Source organism: Dufourea novaeangliae, unplaced genomic scaffold (assembly GCF_001272555.1).
Source record: "Dufourea novaeangliae isolate 0120121106 unplaced genomic scaffold, ASM127255v1 scaffold6, whole genome shotgun sequence".
NCBI lineage: Eukaryota > Metazoa > Arthropoda > Insecta > Hymenoptera > Halictidae > Dufourea > Dufourea novaeangliae.
In genome coordinates, this window is record NW_015373900.1 from 802,311 (window position 1) to 827,532 (window position 25,222).

Below are 25,222 nucleotides of genomic sequence, written 5' to 3' on the forward strand. Positions count from 1 at the left end.
CGAGAGGGTGCAGGAGAAGGTAGGGGACAGATGCACATATATGTCTTATAAATACATATGCATATGTACATACATATATTCTGACTAGCTGATAAGAAAAACGCCGTGTTGCGTCGGTACGGGATAGAAGTCACGCATGCGCTTTTTGCGATGGAGGGAAACGGAGAGAATTTGCGCATACTGATGCACATACCTCTACCTCCAACCACAAACGAGCTAACGACGATCCACGCCGTCGCAATCGAGCCGGCGTGGCGGTGTGCATATAGTTTTCCCCTCGGTGCTATTCGCGATACTCCCACTACATCACGTTGTTGTCGGCGTGTGCACGTTTACCGAGCTTCCCTATCTGACCCAACAGGTTGTGGGTATCCCCGACGTGCTTAACGTTGTCCTTCTATTTCTTTACCAGTCTTGCAGCTAATTAATTGCGTTCGTTTTCTCTTCAAATTGCATTAAACTTTCCTCGATTTCAAGTAGGGCTTGAAACGGTAAGTAATTGTTTCAAACTGGTATACAAAGGTTCCGACTGAAACGGTTACGAAGAACCTTTATTCCGAATAACTGTTATGAAGAACATAAAATTCAGACTGTATCAATTTCAGTTAAGGTTCTTAGCTACATCAGTTCTAAAACCGTTATTTTTAGGTTCTATACAAGTTCCCAAACTTTTACAGTCTATTTTTTGCAACGTCATATTAGAAAACACTTTTTATATTACAAAATCATTGTATGTATACAAAGGTGTACATATATATCTACTTAATTAATAATTTTAACAAAATTCTGTACAATCATTACGAAAATAGGTTGTATAACTCTTTTGGAACTTGTATAGAACCTAGAAAATAACAGTTATAGAACTGATATGGGAGTCAATACAAGAACCTTAACTGAAACTGTTATAGTCTGAAATTTAGATTCTATAAACAATTATTCAGAATAAAGGATCTTCAAAACTGTTCCGATATCATAACCCAGATAGCACATGACGTCTAATGACGTCTCGAAGACGGTTTAAAGACGCCTTAGATCTAAAATAGCCGTGAAATGGGCGTCTTCAAGGCGTCATGTGTTATCTGGAAACAGTTTTCAAGCCCTGATTTCAAGTCAATCAGAATTGAATCGATTTTCAACGCGATCCAATTCGATCGAATCAAAAGTTATTTACCCTACTTTATTCCATACTACACATGTACACATATATTACTTTCAATTTCTTTCGAACATCCAGATAATCGTCAGCGAGTTTCTTTCCTGCACAACGCGCGCGTTCGCGCATACACACATACATACGGACGCGCAGGCCGTGCACACACACACTTCCCTCTCCCTCTTTTTCTCTTCCTATATCGAGCAGTCTCTTTGCCGGTTCCACCTTTGCTCGCTCGTTTTCCACTATGTACATAATATACATACAGCAATCTCGCTATCAATTCATAGAGCAGCAGTTACCGTGTACACTCCTCTGACCAGCTAACAAATTTCGGCAGATTGCATGGTAATTTCGTTGCCACCCTGTTGCGCGTAAAAATTGTAGCATCGAGATTCAATAAGCACGAAATAATCGACAAGCAAGTGTGAACTGTACGAGGTGAAAAGAAAGTATAGAAGAAACGTTCTTGAGGGGGAGAAGGGAAAAACATGATCGGCTGTTTTTCCGAAGCAATTTGCCATCGATACGATAATCTTGGCAAGTAAAGCGCGCGTGAGAATGAAGAAGAGAAGCACCAATCAGATCCGTCGGGAGACATCGAAACATGGACAACGCGAATACGGTAAGTGATTTTTGCTCGATGGTTTTCACGATCGAAGGATTCCCATCGGGAACGAATATTGTTGCGGTGAATCCGTTGGAATCGGCACGATCAAACGTTCTTGTGGTACAGATGACAAAGGTTCGATAGCGTAGAGTAGAGAAATCGGTAGTCGTCATCACGGATCGGTGGTTCGCAAATCATTGGAGAAATCGGGGGCCAATCGCCGAGGTTGCGTATATATATGGACACCCACGTGCAAACTCGGCTTCCGCTAAGGGAAAAAGTGAGGTAGGTGTACCTCTTCCAATTTAGTTTTGGAGTTACTGAAATTTATGCCAAATTAACATTTACTTCAGTACTTGAAATAAATTTACTAAGTGGTGGGAGACCATTAGAACACTTTTCTTCTATGCCACTTTTTCTCCTAGCGGAAGCTGAGTTTGCTCGCGAGGGTACGTTGGACATCATCACGGTGATAATTCTGCTACTGGTTCCGATAACGAGTCTAGTCGCAGCCGTTGTCGTTGACCACTTCACGGACCATCGAACGGGAACGAGTCTAACCTCAATGGTGTGCTTCTGCTGCTACCACAGAATCGTTATCCACAGCACCTGCGAACGGATAGTAATTACGAAACGATCTGTGATGTTTCGTGTATTCTCTCCTCGAGTAAGCGATCCCATGAGATCACTTTCGGAATAAAACGAGGGCTGAACGAGCTGGTTGTTTTCTGTAAATACGCGATGATTCGCGTCATCGGAATATATTCGCAATAAATCTTGTATACTTTCGATCGTTCGGTCGTAACAGAGCAAACAAAGTCCATGTTTGTGGAAAGCGATGTACGATGGTTATCTCCGTCCATATCATGATTCGCCTATCTTTTTTTTCTTCTTTCGCCTCCTTCTCTTTCTGTTCGTTTTCACCTTCTTCTTTCTTCGTTGCAGAACGAATCAAATTTGCCGGATAGATTCGCCCTGTCTATTCGATTCGTATGCCTGATGATCGTGATTGAAACAGATATTACCCGTTAATAAATATTTATCATCACATCATGGGCGTAGCCAGAGGGAGGGAAGCAGAAAATAGTGGGTTTTATACTACTCTAGAAGAAAAAATTAGATTTTGCCCCACCCCCTACTCGAAGGAAAGCAATCGATAAGATGACCTGATGATGGTATATGATTGTTTGTAACAATTTGTTGGCTCGAACAGCATTCCTGTTAATTCGAATGTTCGAAAGATCATTAAGTAGTACTTCGAGAGGAAGAAAAGCTACAAGCTCGTTGAAGTTTTGTCGATAGGCCCCGTGTCGTTATGATTCATGGTGTTTGGCGCGGACCGATCGTTTGTTTGCGTGTTACATACACTTTCGATTCGTCCGCGTCTGTCGTCGTCGATTCCCATGCATTTCCCCTTCTTTCTTCGTCGTGATTTGCTTTTCTCCCCCGATCTATTTTTAATTCTGTAATTTGTTCGGAGGAACACATTTTCAAGCGTACCTGTGATTTTGCCCAAGTGTTCGAAGTAACCACGATGGCTGTAGCAACCATACGGGGAACGAAAATTGCTCGGGATTCGGAACTGTCGAGTCGAAATTTTTCTTTGTGGAGGCATAGTTGTTCGAGGGAATAGACGATCCAGATTTTTAGATTTACGCGAGCCTATAGGCTCCTATAGACGCGCCACGTTACAACTAAACTAACCGACTAGTGTTAGGGTCCAAGTCCATTCGTTATCAGAATTTTTCTACCATTCGGTGATCTTACATATCGTCACGGGTCAACGTACGCGACAATAGCACCACGATCGAGTCGCCCGCCGCAAGATAGAATTTGGATCCATCGTTTTAGGCAGAGCGAATTATAGAATTGGTTCTGTCGCGCGTAGAATAACCTGTAAACAGAATTGTACATACGTAGAATCCAGGTGTAGCAGCGGTGCGCGCGGCAAGTAGGGTAAATCGGTGAACGAAGAGGCAGAGGAGGAGAAGGAGGAGGATGCGTCGCGTCGTATCATGGATGCTGAAAAATGGCCGCTACGCTGCAAACGCGAATGGCTCGTTGCGACGAAAAGAATTCCTTTCTCTCTGGTTGCTCCGCCTTCCGCCTTTCTGGTTAAATTCGCTCGAGAAACCCGTCAGCAAGTGGCTATCGGACCGTGTGAATCAATGGAAAAGATTTCTATCGCGCGACTGTCTCGTGCACACAAGAGTTTCAATCCCTATCGTTGTGTCGATGTTTTCGCCGCTTCGATCGCAGAGAACGTATACGCGAACCGTAATAAACGCGACCGCCACCTTTCGTTACGTTACACGAATCAAAACATTCAAATCAATCACTCGTCGAATAGCTCGTCGACCGATTTCTTTTTCTCCTCCACGCGTAAAGTGTGTGCGGATGATACATAACCGTTTCTCAGAGGTTTTTACGTTACGTAATGTCGTTTAAGTTTTTCGCAATATATAGATTGCTTTTTTAAGATGAACACGAACACGTTTCCCTCGATCATAACGTCAAATGGTCGATCACAACGATTAGTTTCTTTTCGATTTTTCCGCTTGGGAATTAGACGAGCAAGGTTTCGCGCAGCTAGTCGTCGAGGTTAGTCGAAGGATTAGCGGTTGCGTACCGTCGCGTCGTTTATGTTCCATATAGTACCCATTGTTTTCGAGTTTCTCGCTGTGTACGACTACTATACGGGCTTTGTAACGCGCCAACGAAGGGACTGGAAGCTATTACTTACTCGGTCGTCAAGCATGTTATTTTTTAAACGTCAAACTGGGCTTCGTTCGTAGGAGAATCGATTTACCGTTGTACCGTTCGTCCAATTCGCCGATTAGTCGTTCGTGTCGGTCGAATACGAAAATTGCTAATAGACATTTCAAAAATACAAACACGTGTCTTTCCAGATACACGATCTGGTCGAACATAGTCGAACAGCTAACGATGTGTGTGTCGTAAACTCGATCGCGATCGAGATACGGAGAGAGGAGGTGGAACGGTTGAAAGCGACCGAATTGAAGGCGATTCTCGCGACGACTGATTTCACGAAATGCCGTAATGATATATACATATAAATATACATACGTACATAGTGCATGCTAGTCGTGTCGATGCGATATCCAACGCACGACAAGCGGCGCCCGGGTTCTATCTCGTGTAGCGTGCAACGCGAAATGGTGGGTGGTGTTCTATCGGGCCGGTGTAGCAGCCACCGTGATACCAGTTATCTCGCGATACACCGGCGCTCGGCGAAGAAACTTTTAGCTCCTTCCTACCAACAGTCTTCCTTCGGTTTAGTCTAGAGCAGAATTGTAGCTTGGCATGTTTCGTGGTTCCGTGGCGTCGAAACGACGAAATCCCTCGATTCGCTGAGTTGTTCGGCGTTCGACATTCGGTGGTCGCGACTAACGTTGCCCTTCTTCGCCCGATTTGTTTGGGTCGCGCGACTTTCCATGGATTAGTTTCTTCGAAATTTCGCGGCATTTCCATGAGTGATCCCGCTCCCGAGTTCTGGCTACAGTTTCGCGACTTGGCTAATCGGTGTTTGTGTATTATTGTGTAGGTAAGTAACAGTATGTGCATGTAGAGTTTAGCCGAAATGATAGAATCGTATCGTTACCATACGTTGGTTCAATCGTCGACGATCGAAAGAGTGGCCTCGCTTTACTCGTGGGATCGATTCATCGATTCGTATGGTTTCGTCGATACGGAAAGGGATCGCGGTGTATGCTAGTTGAGAGTCACTGACGGTGGAACTGTGCAACTACTCCAGATAAGGTATCGGCTGGCGGCCGGTCCGCGATAACATTTCGCAGCATGACCGAACGCAAACGCAACGCAACGCACCGCATCGTTCTGCTTCGCCTTGTTTGTCCGTCCTCGTCCACGCTAATCCCCCTTTGCCCCTTCGTAGCCGAATCACAATGTTTTTCCTGGAACTTTATTTGCGGGCTCTGCGTTCGTTTGTACTGGCAGTGTCCATTATTCAGTTGGAACGTTTCTGGGAATCTTTTCTCAACTGTTCTAGCCGCTCTGTTAATAAGCCCGCTAGTTCCAGTTACGATCGCTAACTAAACACGCGTACGCGCCGAGATAAGCTACAGACAAATGTCAACGGGGCAGTCGAGAGCGAAAGAGAGACAGCGAGAAGGGAGAAAGAGGAGACATCTTTTGGGAACGAAAATCAACGAGGAATCCTGCGCGAGTAACGTGACCGACAGAAGCGATGAAAGCGATAGAAACGCCCACGTATACTAAGCACCAGAAGCGTAGCGTAACTCGCCGTGATACGGTAATCTTTCGCGGACAGAGATTAGCCAAGGACGCGCAGATAAACTACGGCATTGTTAACATTCCTTACTTTCTTGCACCTCTCGATTCAATTTCGAGCAGACTATGTCGGTTATAGCTCAGATCACTGTGACGTTTTCGCTATTTTTCCCAAAGTAGGTACCCTCGCGAGCAAACTCGGCTTTCGCTAGGGGAAATAGTGACATAATAGAAGGGACTCCTACCACTTGGTAAATTTATTTCAGGTACTGAAACAAATATTAAATCGAATTTAGCAGAAATTTCAGTAATTTCCAATACGAAGTGGTAGGAGCATGGTAGGAGGCCATTTCCCTACGCCACACACGATTTTCCCTAGCGGAAGCCAAGTTGCACGTCAATGTACGTATGTACGAGTACATACCTGTAACTACATATCTAGATACCCGTTGCTCAGCTGACACAATGTTTCGACAATTTTGCGTACACGGTTCGTGAGCCAAGGTGAACCTTTTCGGGGCGGGAGGACTGGTAAGGTTAGGTTTTCTTCTTTAATACGGTTCAGGAAGAGGTTCTGCCACCTGCGGCTACCTATACGGAGGTGCTTGCATCGAGTCCTTTACAAACGCAGTTTTCTTTCTTTTTTTTTGTCGCCTTGCCAAGGCAGCTGAACAATCCGCGGGCAGCAATAAGCGGTCGTGTATGTTGGTAACGTTGTAACGTTCGTAGTTGAAACACGGAATTGTCGGGGCCGGGGCCGGGCCGGGGTCGGTGATAAGAAAAAAAAAAGCCAGTTATTTTCCCATGCGCGTTTGAGAACGGAAACTAAGTTGAGGCCAAAGTCGGGACGCGTCGCGTCGGTGGTGTATTCATACGGTTTGCCTGTACACGCTCGTGTGCTCTGATGCGGGCGTTATCGGCCGAAGAAACAGAGCTTTTCGACGACGAGCCAGACAAGTACTTCCGACTCGTCCGAGCGAAACCTATATTGTTCGTTGGTGGCGTTCTCCCGGGGGAAGGGAAGAGCACAGGACGTTGCGAGTCCCATAGGAACGAAAACCGCCCTGAAAACGCCCCCGACAAGCGCGCACGGTTAAATGCATGCTTATCTCTGGCTGCGCGCACCAGACGTGGCGGACGCAGACGCAGAGGGGCAGAGACACAGCAGAGTCGCATACGATGTACGACTGTTTTGTTCTGTTCCCTCCCGCTCGTTCGCGTGACAAACGTGGTCCTCGTGTCCATACTGTCGAAATATGGATGTATCGACCGAAAGGTATCCACATGCACGATTTTTCCGCCCTCTTTTTCCATTTCGTATATTATATTCGTAGGATTTATATTTTGGCTCAATTTCAGTCCGTGCAAGGTGATGGATCCCCATGAACAAGGTGTCGTTCCTTGGAGAATCAATGCAGAAGTGAATCATTTAATTATTAAACACAAACCAACCTAACCTAACTTATATCATCTTGCACAGAATGAAATCTAACCGTAAGTTTAAACATTTGGGAAACGATTCTTGTACGACTTTTAAGACATTACCATAGCGTTTTTAAAAACTCTTTAAACGTTCCCAAAAGAGAATGTTACTTTTACACATTCGGAAAATGTTCTCAGCACGTTGACACAGGACGTTCCACTTTGTAAATAGGACATTCCTACAAAATTTAAAGATCTTAACTTTTCAGGACATCTTCCGAATGTACAGAATGTCTGGAACGTACGTTCGTCAGGCGTACATATGACGTTAGTATTGTGCTATTTGGGGTGTAACCGTTTGATAGTTCCGCAAGTACGGTGAACGTTTATCGTTGGGTCTCAATCTTGTGCAAATGGTTATTCCATCGAATTCCGACTAGTCGCGCCAGCTCCATGCGATTCGCGAACATCCCTCTTCTCGTATCGCAGTGTCAAAGTTCCGCGAGCTAATGCCATCTGTGACTCGCAGGTTGAACGACTCGTACGGATTGATTGAAATCGCAAACGCGTGTTGCTGCTCGAATTTCGTTCCACGATTTATTCAAGGTTCTCTTACCGAATTTATCGCCAAAGAAATATCTATTCGAATTGAAAATATTATCAAGTTGCATTATTCCTCATCGATTTATATACACACGTAGGTATTACACCGACTACGTTTATTGCGAAACGCGCGTTTCCAACGGACACTGTTAGCGGGGATTTCTGTGGTTTTCAGGACAACGAGGAACGGTAGATCGTAAATGGAAGGACGTAGGAGAGGACAAAGCACCCCCATAAACTAATAACGAGGCAAATATTTGTAAATGAGCTTTTCTGCGGGACCGGTTGGCCGTTCGGTGAATATAATTTTTCACGTGATACGACAGTTTTCACGTACATATTTATAGGTTAATGTGGTCTTGTTCGGTCATCTTGTTGCCTCTGTTGAGAAAACGACAGATCGACGACGAGAACGTAGACGATACGGAGATATAGGATGGAAAAGTAGAGCCATTGGGGGTCGAGCATAATACACTCGTACACATATATACATATATACGTACATCTATTGGTTAATCCCGTTGGAATTCCCAACGGCGACGGTCGACGATTTGCGTTCCCTGTTTCGAGTGGTTTTAGTCGGCGGACGGGGGGTATGCTTGTCTATCGAATTGGAAAAATTTATCTACGAAAAGGTAAAACGAACTTAAGCGGACGCGTAACAAACATGGAAAACGACAAATCGTTCGATCGGCGAGACATTTACGTTCGAAAACAAGGAAAGGGTAGCTGCAACTGTTCTCGGTCCTTTAAACATCTACGTTTAACAAACGTAGATTTTCTTATCGCTTCAGGACAGGAGTCCGGCAATGAAACCGGATGTCCGCCTGCGCAGGATGTGACGTCAGAACTGCTGTTCGCCGGCAGGCCAGAGAGTACCGTAAACCTGCCCGCCCGTTTGCTTGCTAGCTTGCTTGCTTGCCAGCCTTGTCTGCCTGCCTGATCGGCCGACCGGCTTGCCTGCATCGCAAACAATTTCCATTTTCTCCCTGCTCCCCCAAATCCCACCCCCGCCTTCTTTTTTTTTCTTTTCATGCCCTCTGTTTAGAGGATCTTCATTCTCGTGCAACAAATATACGCTTTTCTATTCAAAGTATCTAAATATGTATATTACGTGAAGTTATTGAGGAAAAAAAATTGCGAATTCGATGGCATCGTGGATGACAAAGTGGGCAACGCGTCCGAGCGAAATTGTGTCGGAAGAACAAAGACGGATGAGGTGTCCTCTTAGTAACTTTCCGCATTAATCTTTCTGCCCCGAGTCGTAAACACGGAGTCCCGTTTGTAGAAAAACAAAAGGGTGATTACTCGGTACGGAACGAATTCTCTTGCCTGGTTGCTCCTATTTCTCGGTTTTCCAACCGAGGAAAACTGTGAAAAGGGCTTATTTGTTTTGTTTAGCGGGTATATGTCTGCTCGCAACCAGTTCAGCCCGTCGACAAAGGCGACACGAAAGGGGACATTCTTCTCGGTAAAAACGATCTAAGCCGTCAACGAGAGCAAACATTTTGCGTTAGGTTCTTTTTATTCGTATTTGGAGATACCGCGCTCATATTCGATGCGGCTGATAGTACGGGATTTCGCAACGTAGCTCGGTTCGGTGAACCGTCGTTTTTAATAGTGACCAGCGTATCAAAAATAAGAAGGAAAAAAAACAGAAACAAACAAAAAACGAGAAATTACAGCGAAACTAACCTAAGAGAGAAACTTGTATCGGTCTAAACTAATTAATCGTTTTTCATCTGCAGCTGCGACTCTAGGGGCTAGAAAATTAACTCGAAAATCCTCCGGACTTAATACCCCATTACGCCCTCGATGTGAATATAGTGGGGCACCGCTGACGACCTCCGACCTCTTGACGACTGATTTATTGCCGTGCCCCTCTCCCCCTTTTCCTCCTCTTCACGCCGCTCTCTTTCTCCCTCACAGTTTTTTTTCTCCTTCGCAAACCCCCGCCGACCGATTCTTGTGGCCGAGCGAACAGAGTTACGGCCAAGTTACCGAACATTGGTACGTCCGATCCGGTTCGATTTCGATAATATTCTACGCTCACGTCCTATCGAAATGCTTTCAATCTTTATTGAAGTCTATAATTATTAACACAAACAACATTGTTTTGTGTTGAAAATGAATTACAATATCAAATGTTGATTGGTCGATACTGACTCCATTAGATAGGTGTACTTTTTTTCGATACTAACTGCAACCGTACATATCGATACCAAAAGTACTCGGTATCGAAACAAAAGTATCGACTAATGTACTCGTGTATTTACTTCTATCGATTCATCTCTACATATTATACATCTCTATGTACTGCTGTTTACATGGAAATACATTTTCCGAAGCGATCACTCCGAATAGTCGTTCTGTTGGCGCCTTTCTTCGTTTACGATTGCACTGCCTATAAATCGCGAGCGACGTGCTGTCGTAAAAAAACGTTTTAATAGTTTTCAAACGTCGATTCTCGGGGTGGCGCTTAACCGTGTTTGGAACACGAGAAGGAAAGGCCCTTTGGATGATCGTGTACTGTCCAAGGATGAGAGGATAAACGAGGGACGCGTCGAGAACGAAGGAGAAGAAAAAAAAAATGTGTCCCCATGGCACGATTAGTTCCCTTCTCGTGTTACGCCACGCAGTCTGCGTTTCGTTGTTTCGCGGCTCGTGACGGCTGACATTCTTCACGAGTGCCGCATAAACGTACCTGTTTGCCCGTCGACCAACCTAACTACCCTACCATACTACATAGAAACGATCCCGACCGAAACGTGCGGTGTGTCTGTCGTCGTCGTCGACGTCGTTGGGTTCTCTTCGATCGGGTTTCCAAAGTCTCTGCTCGTCTCTTCGTCTACTACGTATACACTTCCTTATGTAAGGGAACCTGTTGTACCATGGTCATACATTCAGTTTGTAATGTTCGTGGATTTTTTTTGGATAATTGGTAAACAAGTGCTCTTTTCGACTAAATTTTTGTAAGTAAGTCCGATTGTTCACCTTGTCCGAGGTACATAGATGGTGTTGTACCATAGACATAATTACCGTTTTTTTAAACATTTATAGTTCTAATGAAATATATTGGAATCATTCTACAAAAATTAAGTTATGTGTTTTGTTAATCGGTAAAATATATACGGTCTATAAAGTGTGTAAATTATTTAGGATTAAGAAAAAATAATAAAAAATGTACCCAAGGTACAATAGGTTCCCCTATGTATGTACATACATATACATACTACATATACTAGTACGATATACGGGCGTTTGTTTCACGGTTAACTGCTGCGCGAAATGATGGTTGCTAGAGGGAAACAAGACTGGGCATTCGTTATACGGCGGCGTCACAGCGTTAAACGCAACGTTTTTTAGCCAGTTTCCTTATTCGTGGAGGTAAGTATACAAATGCACAGCGGGGAAAGTTGACCATCGCGAGCGCCTTTATACTTTCGATACTGTTCGATAACACGTTTTTCCTGTTCGCGAATCTGTACCTATGACCTATACCACAGTTCCCCAATCTTAGTGAAAGTGTACACAGTTTGGCTTCGGAAGAAAATATGAACTTAATAACATTTTCAGACTATTATATTAAAAACTAGACAACTTAGAACGAAATAATTTTTATCATCGGAAAGACTGAGATATTTGATCATCATTTTAAAAAAAAACTGGACTTGATACGTTCTGGTTCTGAGGTCCAGATATACATATGTATGTAATGTATCTAAAAACGAAAGGTAGAGGTAAGAAGCAAGAGTGACGACTCGTCGCAGGTTTGGTAAAGGGTCGCTTCGATATAATTGACAGTTCCGTAGATTCATGGGCCATTTTTCTTGTTCCGAGACGCGACTCCAGCCCGGTCGGAGGGTTAATGGAGCTAAACGAATCCGGGACTGGGGATGAACGATACACGACCGTTGGTAAAAAAAAAGAAAAAACGACCGAAATTTGACACGTATTCTCGTGGTTACCCGAAAATAGTGAAATGGATTCGAGTGGGACTTGGTTGAGACTCGGCTGGTTGTCCGCGACAACTCGACGAGCTACGGGAATAACCTTTGGAAAAGCAAAGACTTGGGGCCGCAACAGGGAAATGGCAAATACATACATATATACCTAGTTCTCGTCGCCGCGGCGCGCACGTCACACCGGTTCGTTTCCGGTATGGTATGGTTTATGGCTCGTGGCATACCGTTCCCTTCACCTTTCGTTCACAGCCCTCCCACCTTCCCCTATACTCCCTGTGCTCGAACGAACGGCATTGTTTCCTCCTTCGAGGCTTCGTCGCTAATGATCCAACCGCGGTCCGTGTTTTTTTTTCTTCTTTCTTTCAGTTCCCCTCTGCAAGCATGCCACTATAATATTTGCTTTCTTTCCCTCCTTCGTCCGGATATTCGTTCCGCCGCGGGTCGCACGTACCGAGATGAAGAATTTACTCTGTATTCCTTTTCGAGGTTAGTAGTGATTCGGTTCCCTTGCGTCCTGTATCCACTAAACTGGACGTGTAGCGATGCGTGGTAACGAACGAGCGATCGCGAATTCGTTTCAAGTCGTTGGTGACGGCGTTTAACAATCCAGGAGCAATTCGGTGGAACTCCAGGGCCACTAGAAATTCACAGTTTTCAGATTCGAACAACGTCAAAGATAAAGGGGAAGAGAGTGGTCGAGATAAATGGGGGTTACCGACCCCTCCTCCCCCTCTGCCGTTCCCCGTCAACGTCCATCATCCCATCCACCCCGCCGCGTCTCTTCACGATCTTGTTTCTTTGACGCGCTCTCTTCGATGAGATATATCTCGTCACGATGCTCCCGACGCGATCACGCGAACGGATTCTTATTTTTCGATTCGAAATCCGTTTAATCGAGCATCCGTTGACATATATATTGGAACGAGATCGTTTCGAGATCGAACGAGTTCCTTAGGACAAGTTAATCCTTCGCTGACCGTTTAACGAGAGGCGAATGGTTCGATTTCGGGGAAAGAAGCGGGGGAGATGAACCCTTTTTACAACCCATTAAGGTCCGAGACGAAGAATGATTTACGGGTCGGAACGATCTCGAGCAATATCTTGGATGACGTAAGAATATATACTTCTTAGAATATATGTTTCGTGTCGAACTTCGTGCACAAAAATATGAAGATGATGTCAAACAGCGTGGGGAAAGCGAGCTTACATATATTGAAATATGTACTGACAATGCGGTTTATAGTAATGCCGAGAGATGATGACACAGTCGGCGTGCCTAGGTATCGTACGACCAATCAGAACGTATTGCGACGCTAGCCAGAATTTCCCTCCAGCGTGGTGAATAAATGATGGAATTTTCTTGTATTATATTCAGTATTATTATATATCACGTTAGCTTTTAGTTAGATACCTAAAGACGGCCAGTCTTGAGTTCGATTGGGTACATACAAGAATCGAAAATCCATAGGTATAATTTGAAAATTGTTAGTAATTATTTTATAATAATTTTGTGATTAATATAAATATTTTACTTAAATTGTATACGATAGCGAGGGGCAACGCGTGGAAATTAATACTAACCGTGCCGAGACTTTTATACAGACTCCTCTCGATTATCGTCTGGCTTGACCTACGCGATTATTGTCCAGGCGTTATCCCCACCACTGGCGGAGGGGGGGGGGCACGGAATCTGTCAAGAGCATACTTTGTTGCCAAGGCTCGGGCTTCGGGTAAAAAATGAATTTACGAGGGTCTAAACGTATTTCTTCCTATAAGATTATTGTCCCAGCGCGGACCCGAGTTCGGGACAATAATCGAGAGGAATCTGTATGTCTATTTGTACCTACTGTATTTAAAACCGTTAGTGTTAAAAATGCTACTTTCGCGTCGTACGAATTAGTTCGTTAATACAGAAATAGAAGTTGTTCGATCGCGACCTCGCGGAAAAGACTGTCGCGTTTTATGGTCGCGTGCCGCAAACGGCAGCGGCGGCTCGTATCGCATTATCCATGTTATCATCTTCTATCGGGCGGAGGTATCACCGCCACGTGCTTCGCACATCTTCTGTTATAACTGAGAGGGAAAGCAACGGACGTCTCCCGTTTCTAATTCTGATTTCATTCGAGTTTATCACTTTAGGACCAATACAGATCCAACCGAGTGTCGCAAGATTTTCTTGTTTTTCGAAGAGCACACCTTGTCGAGTGTCACCTTATCGGAAACGATGAAATCTCCCTGTTCCCGACTTCTATGCCTAAGGAAGCAAGCTCGGATAAAAGGAACGACTGTGTTTACCGCAATTTTGATTTTTCGGGCTGACATTGTAATGGATACTTCTCACTGCTCGATTCCGTCAATTTCCTCGAGATCAATTCGACGAATGCTCGTGATCTAGAGTAACTGGAACGACGAAGGAAACGACAGAAGTAAAGAAAAGGAATAAAAAATTGCGTGTGCTCTTGATGTAGGTGAGGGGGATGGTGGAAGGGCGGGGGGTGAATGGAAGGAAAGGAAGGGGCGAAGGGGAAATATAGAAGGAGGATCAAAGAGGTCGAGATAAAGAAGCTATTCAATCTTTGAAAATCTCGTCGTAAACCGCATCGATATGCGTCGTCTGGTCGCTCGCGTTGCGGATAACAGAGAGTGTTTTTATGGGGCCAAGGAGATAAGGGGCCGACCTTTGCCCCTGATGTACAAAACGTCTTCCGCTCGGTCAGCGAGTCGGAATCTGCCGCTACCGTTCCTATAAAGCACATTACCCTCTTTCCGTCGGTTGCTGGTATCGTATGAAACAGAAACGATACCAGACAATTTCATACAGTTTGTAATCGTTTAACTTTCACGTTGAAATTCAGTCGTTTTTAGAGGGACGAAGAGATAGAAAAAAATAATGGTGGGGTAGAGGAGTAGAAAGAAGATGGTTTCGGGATGTACAGTAAATCCTCGATGATTGTTCGAAGACTCCTTGGCACTGTAGGGGAACCTATTGTACCTTAAGACCTCTCGTTGTCAGTGTCGAGGAGCCTTCGAGCACTCATCGAGGATTTACTGTACATATTCGGAATTGGACCGTGATAGAAAAGTTTCCAATGCTCGTGATCTCTCGGTGGACTTCCATTCGCGACTTTCGAAAGACGACGCTGAAGGGATTCTTCGGCGTGGCATCGGTCCGCGTATTTTCTCGGCCCCAGTGATTAATCGGGGTCGCGGCACTACGCCTCTGCGTCTCCGCGTGTCTCATCACCGATTCGTTTCAATCGCGCAACAATGGAGCGTTGCATTCGATAAGCCGACACGATCGACCGCCGTACCGTTTCGTTTATGGTCGAGTTACGCACACGTACGCGCGGGGCCCGTCTCGCGACGGCAAATTCACACGCGCGTTCGGTGTTTATTATGCTCGTCGGTTCTCGAGGAGGGAACGGTATGATTCGTACTTGGACCTTTTGCGAAAAATATGTTTTTTAATAGAATTCGCCCCGAAACGAACTGACAGATAATCCGACGAGCCTGACCTTTCCAATTCGATTAGGTAACGTCAATAAGGTCGGTTGAATGTTAAACGGTTGATACATACTCTTGGTCTTTGGGGGAAGATATCGTTCGACTGGTTAACCGATGCGAACGAGCAAACGGCGACGGATACTGTACGAATTGAAATTTTACGCGAAGCATTTCGATATCTCTGGACCAATCGAACGGCTGTTGAAACGATTCGAGAAGCTGCTGCTTCTTCCGTTCACCTATGCCGATACCTTTCGATTGTGTCGTATCGTCGTGTTGTTTGCCTTCACCGCCCCTACGATTGGCCACCTCCGCTTTCGCTTTCGGTTTCAGTTTCACTTTAGTGGCTCGGCCTACGGTTCTGTCTTTCGCGGTGATTCTTGACGAACCGTTTGTCATCGAAAAACTACTCTTCCTCGGTCCACGAGTAGGTACACTGACGAGCAAACTCGGTTTCCTCTAGGGGAAAAAGCAATGTAAGGGTAAGGGTCTCCTACCGTTTCATAAATTTATTTCAAATATTGAAACAAATGTTAAAACGAATGCTAATTTCACATAAATTTCAATAACTCAGTGAACCAAGTGGTAGGAGGTATTTCCTTTACATCACTTTTTCCCCTAGCGAAAGCAGAGTTTGCTCAGGAGGGTACACGATGGTACACGATCGTATCTGCAAGCGACACAAATCGATGCAATCGGATAGAAAAGTGAAAAGACTCGAATCGAACAGAACCGAACGTAATCGAAACGTGCACCTATATTTAGTCGTCGTGGTTCGTCGTGGCCTATTGTCGGTGCTGCTCTGCCATCGGTTGACCCTCGGTTATTAAAAATAAGATTTTTTTATCATCCGGCAGGAACAGTCTCGCGAAACGTTTCTTCTCCTTTCTCTCTCTATCTTTCACTTATCCTTGATCTTTGTCTTTGGGTTTGCCACTCGGGCGTAAAGCGTTTTCTCCGTTCAATGTAAGATCTGGACATACATATACGTAAATATATGTATGTGTATCTATGTATATAAATGTACACACATATGTGTACGTACATTACGCGTACGACACGACACGACGGAACGCGACGGAACTCGAAGGCGTACAGACACGCACGATCGTGACGAGTAACCAAGCAAAATCCGCGAACGCGCGCGACTGCTAACGAGTAACAGATAACGACGGTCAGTTATTTTTGTAACGTACCGGCTAGCAACAGTTTGTTCGTATCATCGACGTTGGTCGTCTAAAGAGAATATCGATGCATAGAACGAATCGATGCTACCGTATCGTTTGAGAATTCATTTCGGAGCATTATAATGTTACGATTGGTATACCTATAGCCGTTTATAAACGACTATCGGTAAAATTAAAGACGTTTCTCCACTTTGACAAGATTATTATTCCGTGTCACTCTCGAACCCACAGCTACCCACGCTGTACATTTAATAAATCGAGCAGAATATGTAAACCCAATTAATATTTCGCGATGTCTACAGTATCGATCGAAGACGCAGACGGTACCAAAGAGTATGCTGGCAGGAGAGGAACCAATGTCGTCGTCGCAGAGACGGTCGAAGGGAGGAAGGATAAAGAAACGGATACAGCGATATTATCGACGAACACGAGGAATTCCGTCGAGGTTGTTCGTCAGGAGCGGGTGTTGGAACAGCAACAACGTCGCCAGTTGTCCTCGTACAAAAAGCATGGAACCGGAGAAGGCGGGGACGACGTGGGCGTGCTGGGGGCGGGACAGCTGGATATTGAAAATGGCGCGATCATAGAGGCGAGTAGCGCAGAAGCGGTAGCTGTCACGGGTTCGTCTGCCGATTGTAAAAACGATGCTAGCGTCGTATACGATTTACATTCGGCCACCTATGAACCGTTCGACGATCCCAACCCTCGAGAAAGGTGAGAATATTAATTTTATACCGTAACATATATTTATATACAATTTTACGTTTCGAGTTGTGTTCGACGAACCTGCCGGGTTCGTTCAGTTCCGACTATAGATGTTCGGCCTTGATTCCCCCGGATAATCCGAATCCTCAACTGAGTTTGATTCGTTCGTGTCCGCAAACGGTCCTAGGAAGAATCGATGCCGAGCTAACACGTGAACAAAATTGTATCGTGAAAACGGTACGGGGGTAGGCTCGAAGCAGCCCGGTTCATAAAATCGAATTTTAACGAATTTATCGCATCGGTCGCGAAGGGGTTATCTCCAACAGGATTTGAATCGCGATGAAGGAGGCGGCGACCTCGCGAGGGACGAGCAACACCGGGAACAGCAACGGAAGCAACGCTCGTGGCAGCAACCGATCGTTCACCCCCACCACCAACGACTCGACCAACAACAGGAGCGGCAGCACCATCGCCACCGTCGTCGCCACCACCTCCACCACCTCCACCACTACCACTACCGCGAGCAGCACCAGTCGTTGCTGTTGCCGCAGCCGCAATTCGCCGCCGAGTCGGGGGCGAGAGAAACTACTTCGGGTCACGAGGGAGGGGATAACCGGCGAGGCAACGAAGGCTCCGCGTTGTCGGAGGGAAATCGACTCGGCAGTCACGCGCCACGCTCGACGATGAATCGTTACGGTACGGAAACGCTCTCGCCGACCGCGACCGATCACCACCACCCCCACCATCACCACAACCATCACCATCAACGTCACCACCATCAGCAGCACCATCATTTGCAGCAGCAGACAGACACGTCTCAGCATACCGCGCTCTCTGCCGCCAGTCATCGTCGTTTAGAGGAGCAAGAGTCCCAGTCGCAATCGCAAACAGTGCCGGAACAACACCAAGAAATAGATCACGAGGACGGTTTAGCGGAAAGGGTCAGCGGAATCACGGCGGCCATGAGAGGGGCTAGGGGTGATTTTAATCTCGGTGTATTGTTCCCGAATCTGAACACATCGAACTCCAGCAATACCGCCAACGAAATCGGAGCAACCGATCATCATCATAATCACCATCACCATTCGCCTCCTCCCCATCATCATCAACACCAACACCAAGACCAACACCATCAGCATCACTTGGAGGAAGTTTTACCGGACGACGCGTATCTTCAGCATCAGATACGAGGAGGTGGTGCAGGAGGTGGGGTTGCCGGCGGTGGCGGCGGAAGTAGCGGGAACGGTGGCAGCGGCAGTAGTGGAGGAGATGGTAACGGTGGAGGCGGCGGAGGAGGAGGAGGATCGCCGACTTTGCGTACGGTTAGCTCGCCAAGTTCCAGTGGTAGTCCGCACGACGATCAAGGACTCTCGTCGCCGCATCATCAAGGACTCTCGTCGCCCCATCATCAAGGACAATTGGATTGTGCATATAGAATATATAGATCGAACTCTCAAGGCAGCCAATCTTACGCTCATTTGACAGCCATGCAACCGCCTTCCTCCGTGCAGGCCAATCACGGTTTAGCCCAGGATGCCGATCGAGTATCCGATCAGCTTTACATGGAGTCGATTTACGCTCACCACACGGCCGGGACGCCTCACCATCATCATCAGGAACACGAGCAGGGACCGCCGACACCCCATTCGCCCACCGGCCCACTACCCAGGTTAGTGTTTACTTTTAATTTTTTGTTAATTTGTTTATATGCATATAAATGGGCACAGTCCTTTTGTACAACGGGTTATATATGTACGATGGATCTAGTGTTCCATCAGATCGAATTGTATCGTCGAAGCGAATGTTTCCGAGATCCAGTGCTTCGCGGTTTTGCTCGTTATCGAGGGAAATTGTATGCGCGTGCACGTAAGGTATACAATAGTTTTATACCTATATCTATATACCTGTACCTGTACTTAGACCGTATTAAGACGCGACGTTCGACGAGGCCGGCCGACTAACCACCGACGAAACTTCCACACCGAAGCACACACCACGCGCAGGCAATCGAGACCCGTCGCGAGAACGGTTCGCCATTCGCAAAAATATTTACGCGCCGGCTTAAGAGGATGCTTTGTTTTCCCCCCAGGGTTGTATACGTAGGCGACAGAAAACCGAAAATAAAACTAAACCGACGATGGAAAACAGTGTGACGCCTCCTTGGCCCTATGCTAACAGTTTTCTGCAAAATGAACATCTTTTTCTGTTTACCGATACGTCCCAGGCACGAGTCGCGCGCCCTTTGGATTCTCGGTTCCTCTGTCCCCTCTGGTGTTTCTTTAACGTTTTCTTTTGGTTTTTTTTTTCTTTATTTATAGCGTTTGTTACGCATCGTGGTGCAATTGAGATTCCTTGAACGCGCGCGAGTTCCTTATCGTACCGTCGACGTTGCTGTTGTTCGCGGCGGCTTAGAAAGAAAAAAGAAAGAAAACTAAACATTTTCGTTTCGATCGGTGGTCGAGAATCGATTCGCGTTCGAGCAGTATCGTTAGCGCAAGACCGCGATAAGAGTTTATTGACCGATAGAGACGTTTTCCTCGATCGCGCGGTGCCATCCTGCTAACTTTGGTCGAACGGTGGCGTTATCGAATCGACGACGATCTTCGTTTACGTTCGTTGCGTGGTTTTTCTGTTAGATCGCCAATGAAATCATTCCGAGTAACAGTGGATGCCTACGACGGGAATCGGTTTTGATACGAACACCGACATTACAGTTTCTTTTTCTTCTTCTTCTTCGGTTCGCAGAATGAAACTGATCGATCGATGCCACGTGTTGCGATCGCTCGGCAGTCCTAGATTTCCTCATGCGGTGCGCGCGTGCACGGGCCACGACCTTCGAATTTAGATATTCAAAGTTCGGGTGCAGAGGACGATCCACTTTCGGTTTTTCTTTTTCTTTTTTTTTTTTTTTTTTCGTGGGGCGTATCTCGAGGAGATTAGCTTCGGTGAGACGATTCGATGACGCAAAGCAGAGTCTTTCATCGACATCGACGCCGCCATCGCCGCGTAATACATATTCTATGCGTAATATCTTGAAATTATTCTTGCATTTACTCGGTTAACCCCTTGCATTACGATTTTTTTGACGGCTGTACTTTTAAGCATTACTTTATCGTTAATAATTTCCTAGATACAAAAGGAATTTTATTCTTAGGGCAAGTGTATTATTTACTCTAAATCATAAATATTAATACCACTTATACAGAATTTCACTTCGACTAAAAGAAAATGAATGGTATACATGTTTATTAAATGCAGATTGAAATCGTCATCACGTGTCTGACTCGATGTTATAAGGCAAGGGGTTAACTTTCCCCTGCGGCTGTTTATATATTCTTTAGACGCGAACGTACAGTTTTCGCTTTTGTCGCTCCGTATTTTTCCGTTCGAACGCATTTCCGATGATTTCCGATCCATTCGAGGGGCGAGTGGAGGGGAGGGGGAAGCATAATCGTTTCACGTTTTGTTTGTCGAGAACGAAACCGGAGAGAGCGTAAACCGTAATCGCTGCTCTTTAACGCGAACTTTGTCGTGAATCATCCGAGGGTTTACAGTCCGGTAGAGACGTACCCGTCCTGTTCCGAGAAAGCATTTGGTATCGCGTGACGTCACAGAGTCAGCTTGAAACGGTTTCCAATGCGACGCGACGCAACGTGAAGCAGTGCCCTTTTCTTGTTGTCCCAAATAGTCATCGTGCTCTTGTCCGTTTGAAGTCTGTCCGATTTAGAATTGCTTTTTAACAGTAGATTTACGAACATTTCTTATACAGGGTGGTTCCAGTAAGAATTGGCACTAGAATATCTACGTTGTTCGTGGAGATATGAAGAAGCTTTACCTTCATTTTTTTAAATGAAATGATAGTTCTTTTAAAAAAATGCGAAGCAAGATACGCGAAGCTGTTCCGCGAATTCATGTAGACGCTACGCTTCGAATGCGTTATGAAAAGATGATGTGGGTATGTATGCACTGACGTGCAAACTCGACTTCCGCTAGGGGAAAAAGTGGCGTACGGAAAGGCACTCCCACCACTTGGTTTCGAAAGATTCTGAAATTTATGCAAAATTAACATTCATTTTAGCATTTATTTCAGGATTTCAAATAAATTTACCAAGTGGTAGAGGGTTACGTTTTTTCCCAGCGGAAGCCAGTGGAACATACGTAAAATCGTAATCGCGATATTGGAATTACAATTCGAAGCATCATCGTGGCGAACACGTGTTAACCCCTGCGGTCGATTTATGTATATGGAATCACACTGGCGGAGATTTACGCAACGCATAAATATGATACATACCTACAGACATAATGTGTAGAAGAAAGTCGAAGGAAGGTGGGAGCAATGTGTCGTGACTGTCCCGTGAGGGGAGGGAGACGGACTAAGAAAAGAAAGAACGGAAGGGGGTCGGGATTCGCGGTAGGGGAAATCCTTACCCACGTTCGAGGTCCTACGACGATGTTTGCTCGGCCATTTCGTGCACACTGTCGGATTATATTCCGCCCAGTTCGCGTCTGTTCTCGCAGTGACCGTTGTCGGACGCGACGCGACCCGAGCCGACCCGATCTGACCCGATCGTCTTGTTCTTTCCTTTTTTTTTTTTATTTCGATCATCAGTTTTCATTTGTTTTTTTATTCGTGTTCGCGATCTTCGAAAACAAGTTGTCGAGACCGAGAGACAGAAAGCACGACCGGCAAACTGGAACGAATTACAAATCGATGCTCCTGATTGGACTATCGGAAGCGACAGCATGCAGTGAGTGTTTTCTATACGCGTTACCCTACCTTAACAGTGTTCGGTCGGAAGAAGGTGACACTAACCTAAGAAGCTTCGAAAAGATAACGGAGTTGAAATCATTACTTCCCCGAGAGGGACTCAAACTTTCAACTCGCACTTCGGTATCGATATTTAAGAAGTGTACGAAATATAGAACGTACGTTCTCTCATTTTCATCCGTAGGTTTCGTATATTTTTAACAAGAACGTATAATGTTCGCCAGTGCAATAGAATGCTCGTTGACTGCACATCAAGTGTGATGCACAGGACAATGAACGTGTTAATATTATTGGCCGTTGAATCATCGTTGATTCTCGACGACTACTCTTGTTTTAATCGTTTGATGGACAGCACGTTTGTTTTTTTTATTATCTCGAACGCGCGAGCAACGTTTCATCCTTGCCGCCGACGAATAATTATACGAACGAAAAGAACGTAAATGGAAAACCGATAACATTCGCGACAGTAGCGGAGCTCGTAAATAAACGGGACCAAGTGTCTGTAGGTTGTAGAGGTGCGCTTTGCAGTTTCAAGGTAAAATGACGCATGGTGCGCGCTACGTGGCCCAGAATTTCGTTTTCACTTTCACGTGAGAAAGAGAGAAAGATGTAAATCAAAAGGAGTAGAAAAGAAATTAATGGGATCGAATAAAAATCGATGAAACGGTCGAACAGGTTAGGTTACTTTGAGGTCGAACCTCGATGAATCTGTAGTCGACACGCACTCATCGCCAGTGGCGTTGCATCCTCGAATCTCGAGCCGTTTCTTCGTGTATCGTGAGAAGCGGCTTATCGACTTCGTTGGGATTCAGATAGCGGTCCGGTAGCGGGGGCTATAACCTCGCTACCACCGACATTCTGGATTGGATTTCGCAAAATCTGCATTCTTCGCGCAACAACCTACTCTTCAGCTTCTTCTTCTTCTTTTCTTCTTTTTTTTTTCTTCTCAATATCTTTCCCTTTCTTTTGTCTATTTACTCGCTTCGAGGGTGTTTGGTTGATGGTTTCCGGTCCTCATCATCGGAGAACTAAGAAGCGGGGCTAAGGGAAGAGTAGAAGCGCGGTGTCGCAACGGCGTAGCAGTAGTAGCAGGCTGGATTGAGATTACGAGTGAGAATGTCTCGGAAAGATTCTCGGAAGAAACACGAAACCCTTTGGTCATTCAGTTCAAGTTCTATGACGCGAGTACGAGAGCGTGTGCCGTTGCGTACCGTCTCGCGCGCATACCTACGTATGTACATCGACGAGCAAACTCTGCTTCCGCTAGGGGAAAAAGTGACATAAATTTTAATAACTCCAAGACCAAGTGGTAGGACATTTTCCTTTTACATTATTTCTGCTCCTAGAGAAAGCAAAGTTTGCTCGGGAGGGTTCCTACATTATAAACCGCAAACGGATCTCCGATGCGTATATCAATCAACGAAGCGATTTCGAGCATTTGCTCAGCATATTGTTAACCACGTTAGCTCACCGGATAACGATCTAACGATACTCCCCGATAGGAATTGAAACGGAGCGATCGCGTCTCCGGTGATCTAAATAATCGTGACTAGTGATGGGGGATACAGTATTGATATATCGAAATATCGATACTTTTAATTTGGAATATCGTTTCCTTTGAATTGAAATAACGATATTTTTGAATCGGAATATCGATACTTTTGAATCGAAATATCGATATTTTTGAATAGGAATATGGATATTTTTGAATCGGAATATCGATATTTTCTATCGATTCTTAATATGACGACGTATCGTTGTACCAATACTTGAACCATACTGTACATATCAGAATTTCGAAACAACTGCACAAAACTATTCTCATTCATTTGAGTGAATATACTACATTTTTTCAAGTTGAGGTGGCAATAATGGCAAATAACAATTGACGCCACACTACTGCAATCAACAATCTACACCATTTAGTAGCAATTTATTCAAGTTTTTTTTTAAGTACAGGTTACGGATAATGAGTTAAAGTTGACAGTATCAATAATCGATACTCCGCTTCCGATACTTTTGCCGTATCGATATTTTGTCCACCGATATATATCGATACAATTGACATGTATCGCCCATCACTAATCTCGATCGATAGATCGTTCAATTTCCACCATTCGTAAAAGTTTTTTACACTTCGAGAACGAGTGAAGAAGCGGTTCTCGCATGAGTACGCTCGAGTTGTGACAAACCCTCGCGTGTGCCATTGCCATGTCTCCAGACGCCGGGTGTTACGCGTAGATACCTACCGAGCATCGCAGGCGTTTAAGCGCGTGCCACGTTTCCTTGTACCGTTTCGTGTTCGGTAACGTTAATGGCCCGCGAGGAAAGCGGCGGTCTGCGCACCTGGGTAGAGAGGGGTTCGTCGACCATAGGGTCGTGAATCGCAGCTCTCTAAACTCCAAACTATCGAAGAAGATAACCACCGACCGTGTACGCTTTTTTTTACTCGAACGGTGATCCCAAATCGAGCGTGGCTTATCAGAGAAACCGAGTGGAGTGCGTTCCCTGTTGTTACCATTCCGCATGGAACGGCCGCGGCGACGCGTTCTCTCGTGTCCCTCGAATATTTTTGCTTTGCAGTTGGCCGCGAACGTCGAGCGCGACTCGCGAAGGTCGAATGTTGCGCGCGGTTTTGTTATCGATGTTTCGGTTACGGTAAATGTCGTTTCTCGCGCTGCATCGGTTCGAAGCCGTTCCCGGAAAATTCGTAAACCGTTGAACGATCACGTACCGGATCGGTCCGTACGTGTTCGCCGTGCCGCGAGAAGCGTCAAGGACGCGCGCAACCGATCGTTTTCCTTCGAGAGTCGTGCTCGTGATTTTATAACGTGTGCCCGTTGTGATAATAGCAAGCACGGCTACGATCGAGCAATCCATGGTCGCGTGCGTGGCACGCCGAGCGATATTCATGGCGGGGGATCACGATCGAGTGAGGACGGTTCGCGGCGCGTCGGGTCGGTTCAGTTCCGGCAGACCGAAGATTATGTATCGTCGGAATCGGAACACTGTGAGGGACCCGCGCTGACT

The 25,222-nt window shown here is 45.6% G+C and overlaps 1 protein-coding gene and 1 long non-coding RNA gene across 3 annotated transcripts in view; both read left to right on the top strand.

Moving 5' to 3' along the window:
• Window positions 1-1,632: 1,632 nt before the first annotated feature.
• Window positions 1,633-25,222, top strand: part of LOC107193628 (box A-binding factor-like) — a 32,721-nt gene continuing 9,131 nt past the window's right edge. For both annotated transcript variants that reach the window (XM_015583115.1, XM_015583116.1), the window contains exons 1-3: window positions 1,633-1,778; window positions 17,019-17,430; window positions 17,732-19,090. In XM_015583115.1, coding sequence (XP_015438601.1) covers window positions 1,715-1,778; window positions 17,019-17,430; window positions 17,732-19,090 — 1,835 coding nt within the window. In that variant the 5' untranslated portion in view covers window positions 1,633-1,714. The remainder of the gene's footprint in view (window positions 1,779-17,018; window positions 17,431-17,731; window positions 19,091-25,222) is intronic.
• On the top strand, window positions 6,539-8,350 carry LOC107193629. Its single transcript, XR_001516330.1, has 3 exons — window positions 6,539-6,571; window positions 7,987-8,154; window positions 8,236-8,350. It is a non-coding gene; the product is annotated as an uncharacterized LOC107193629 (long non-coding RNA).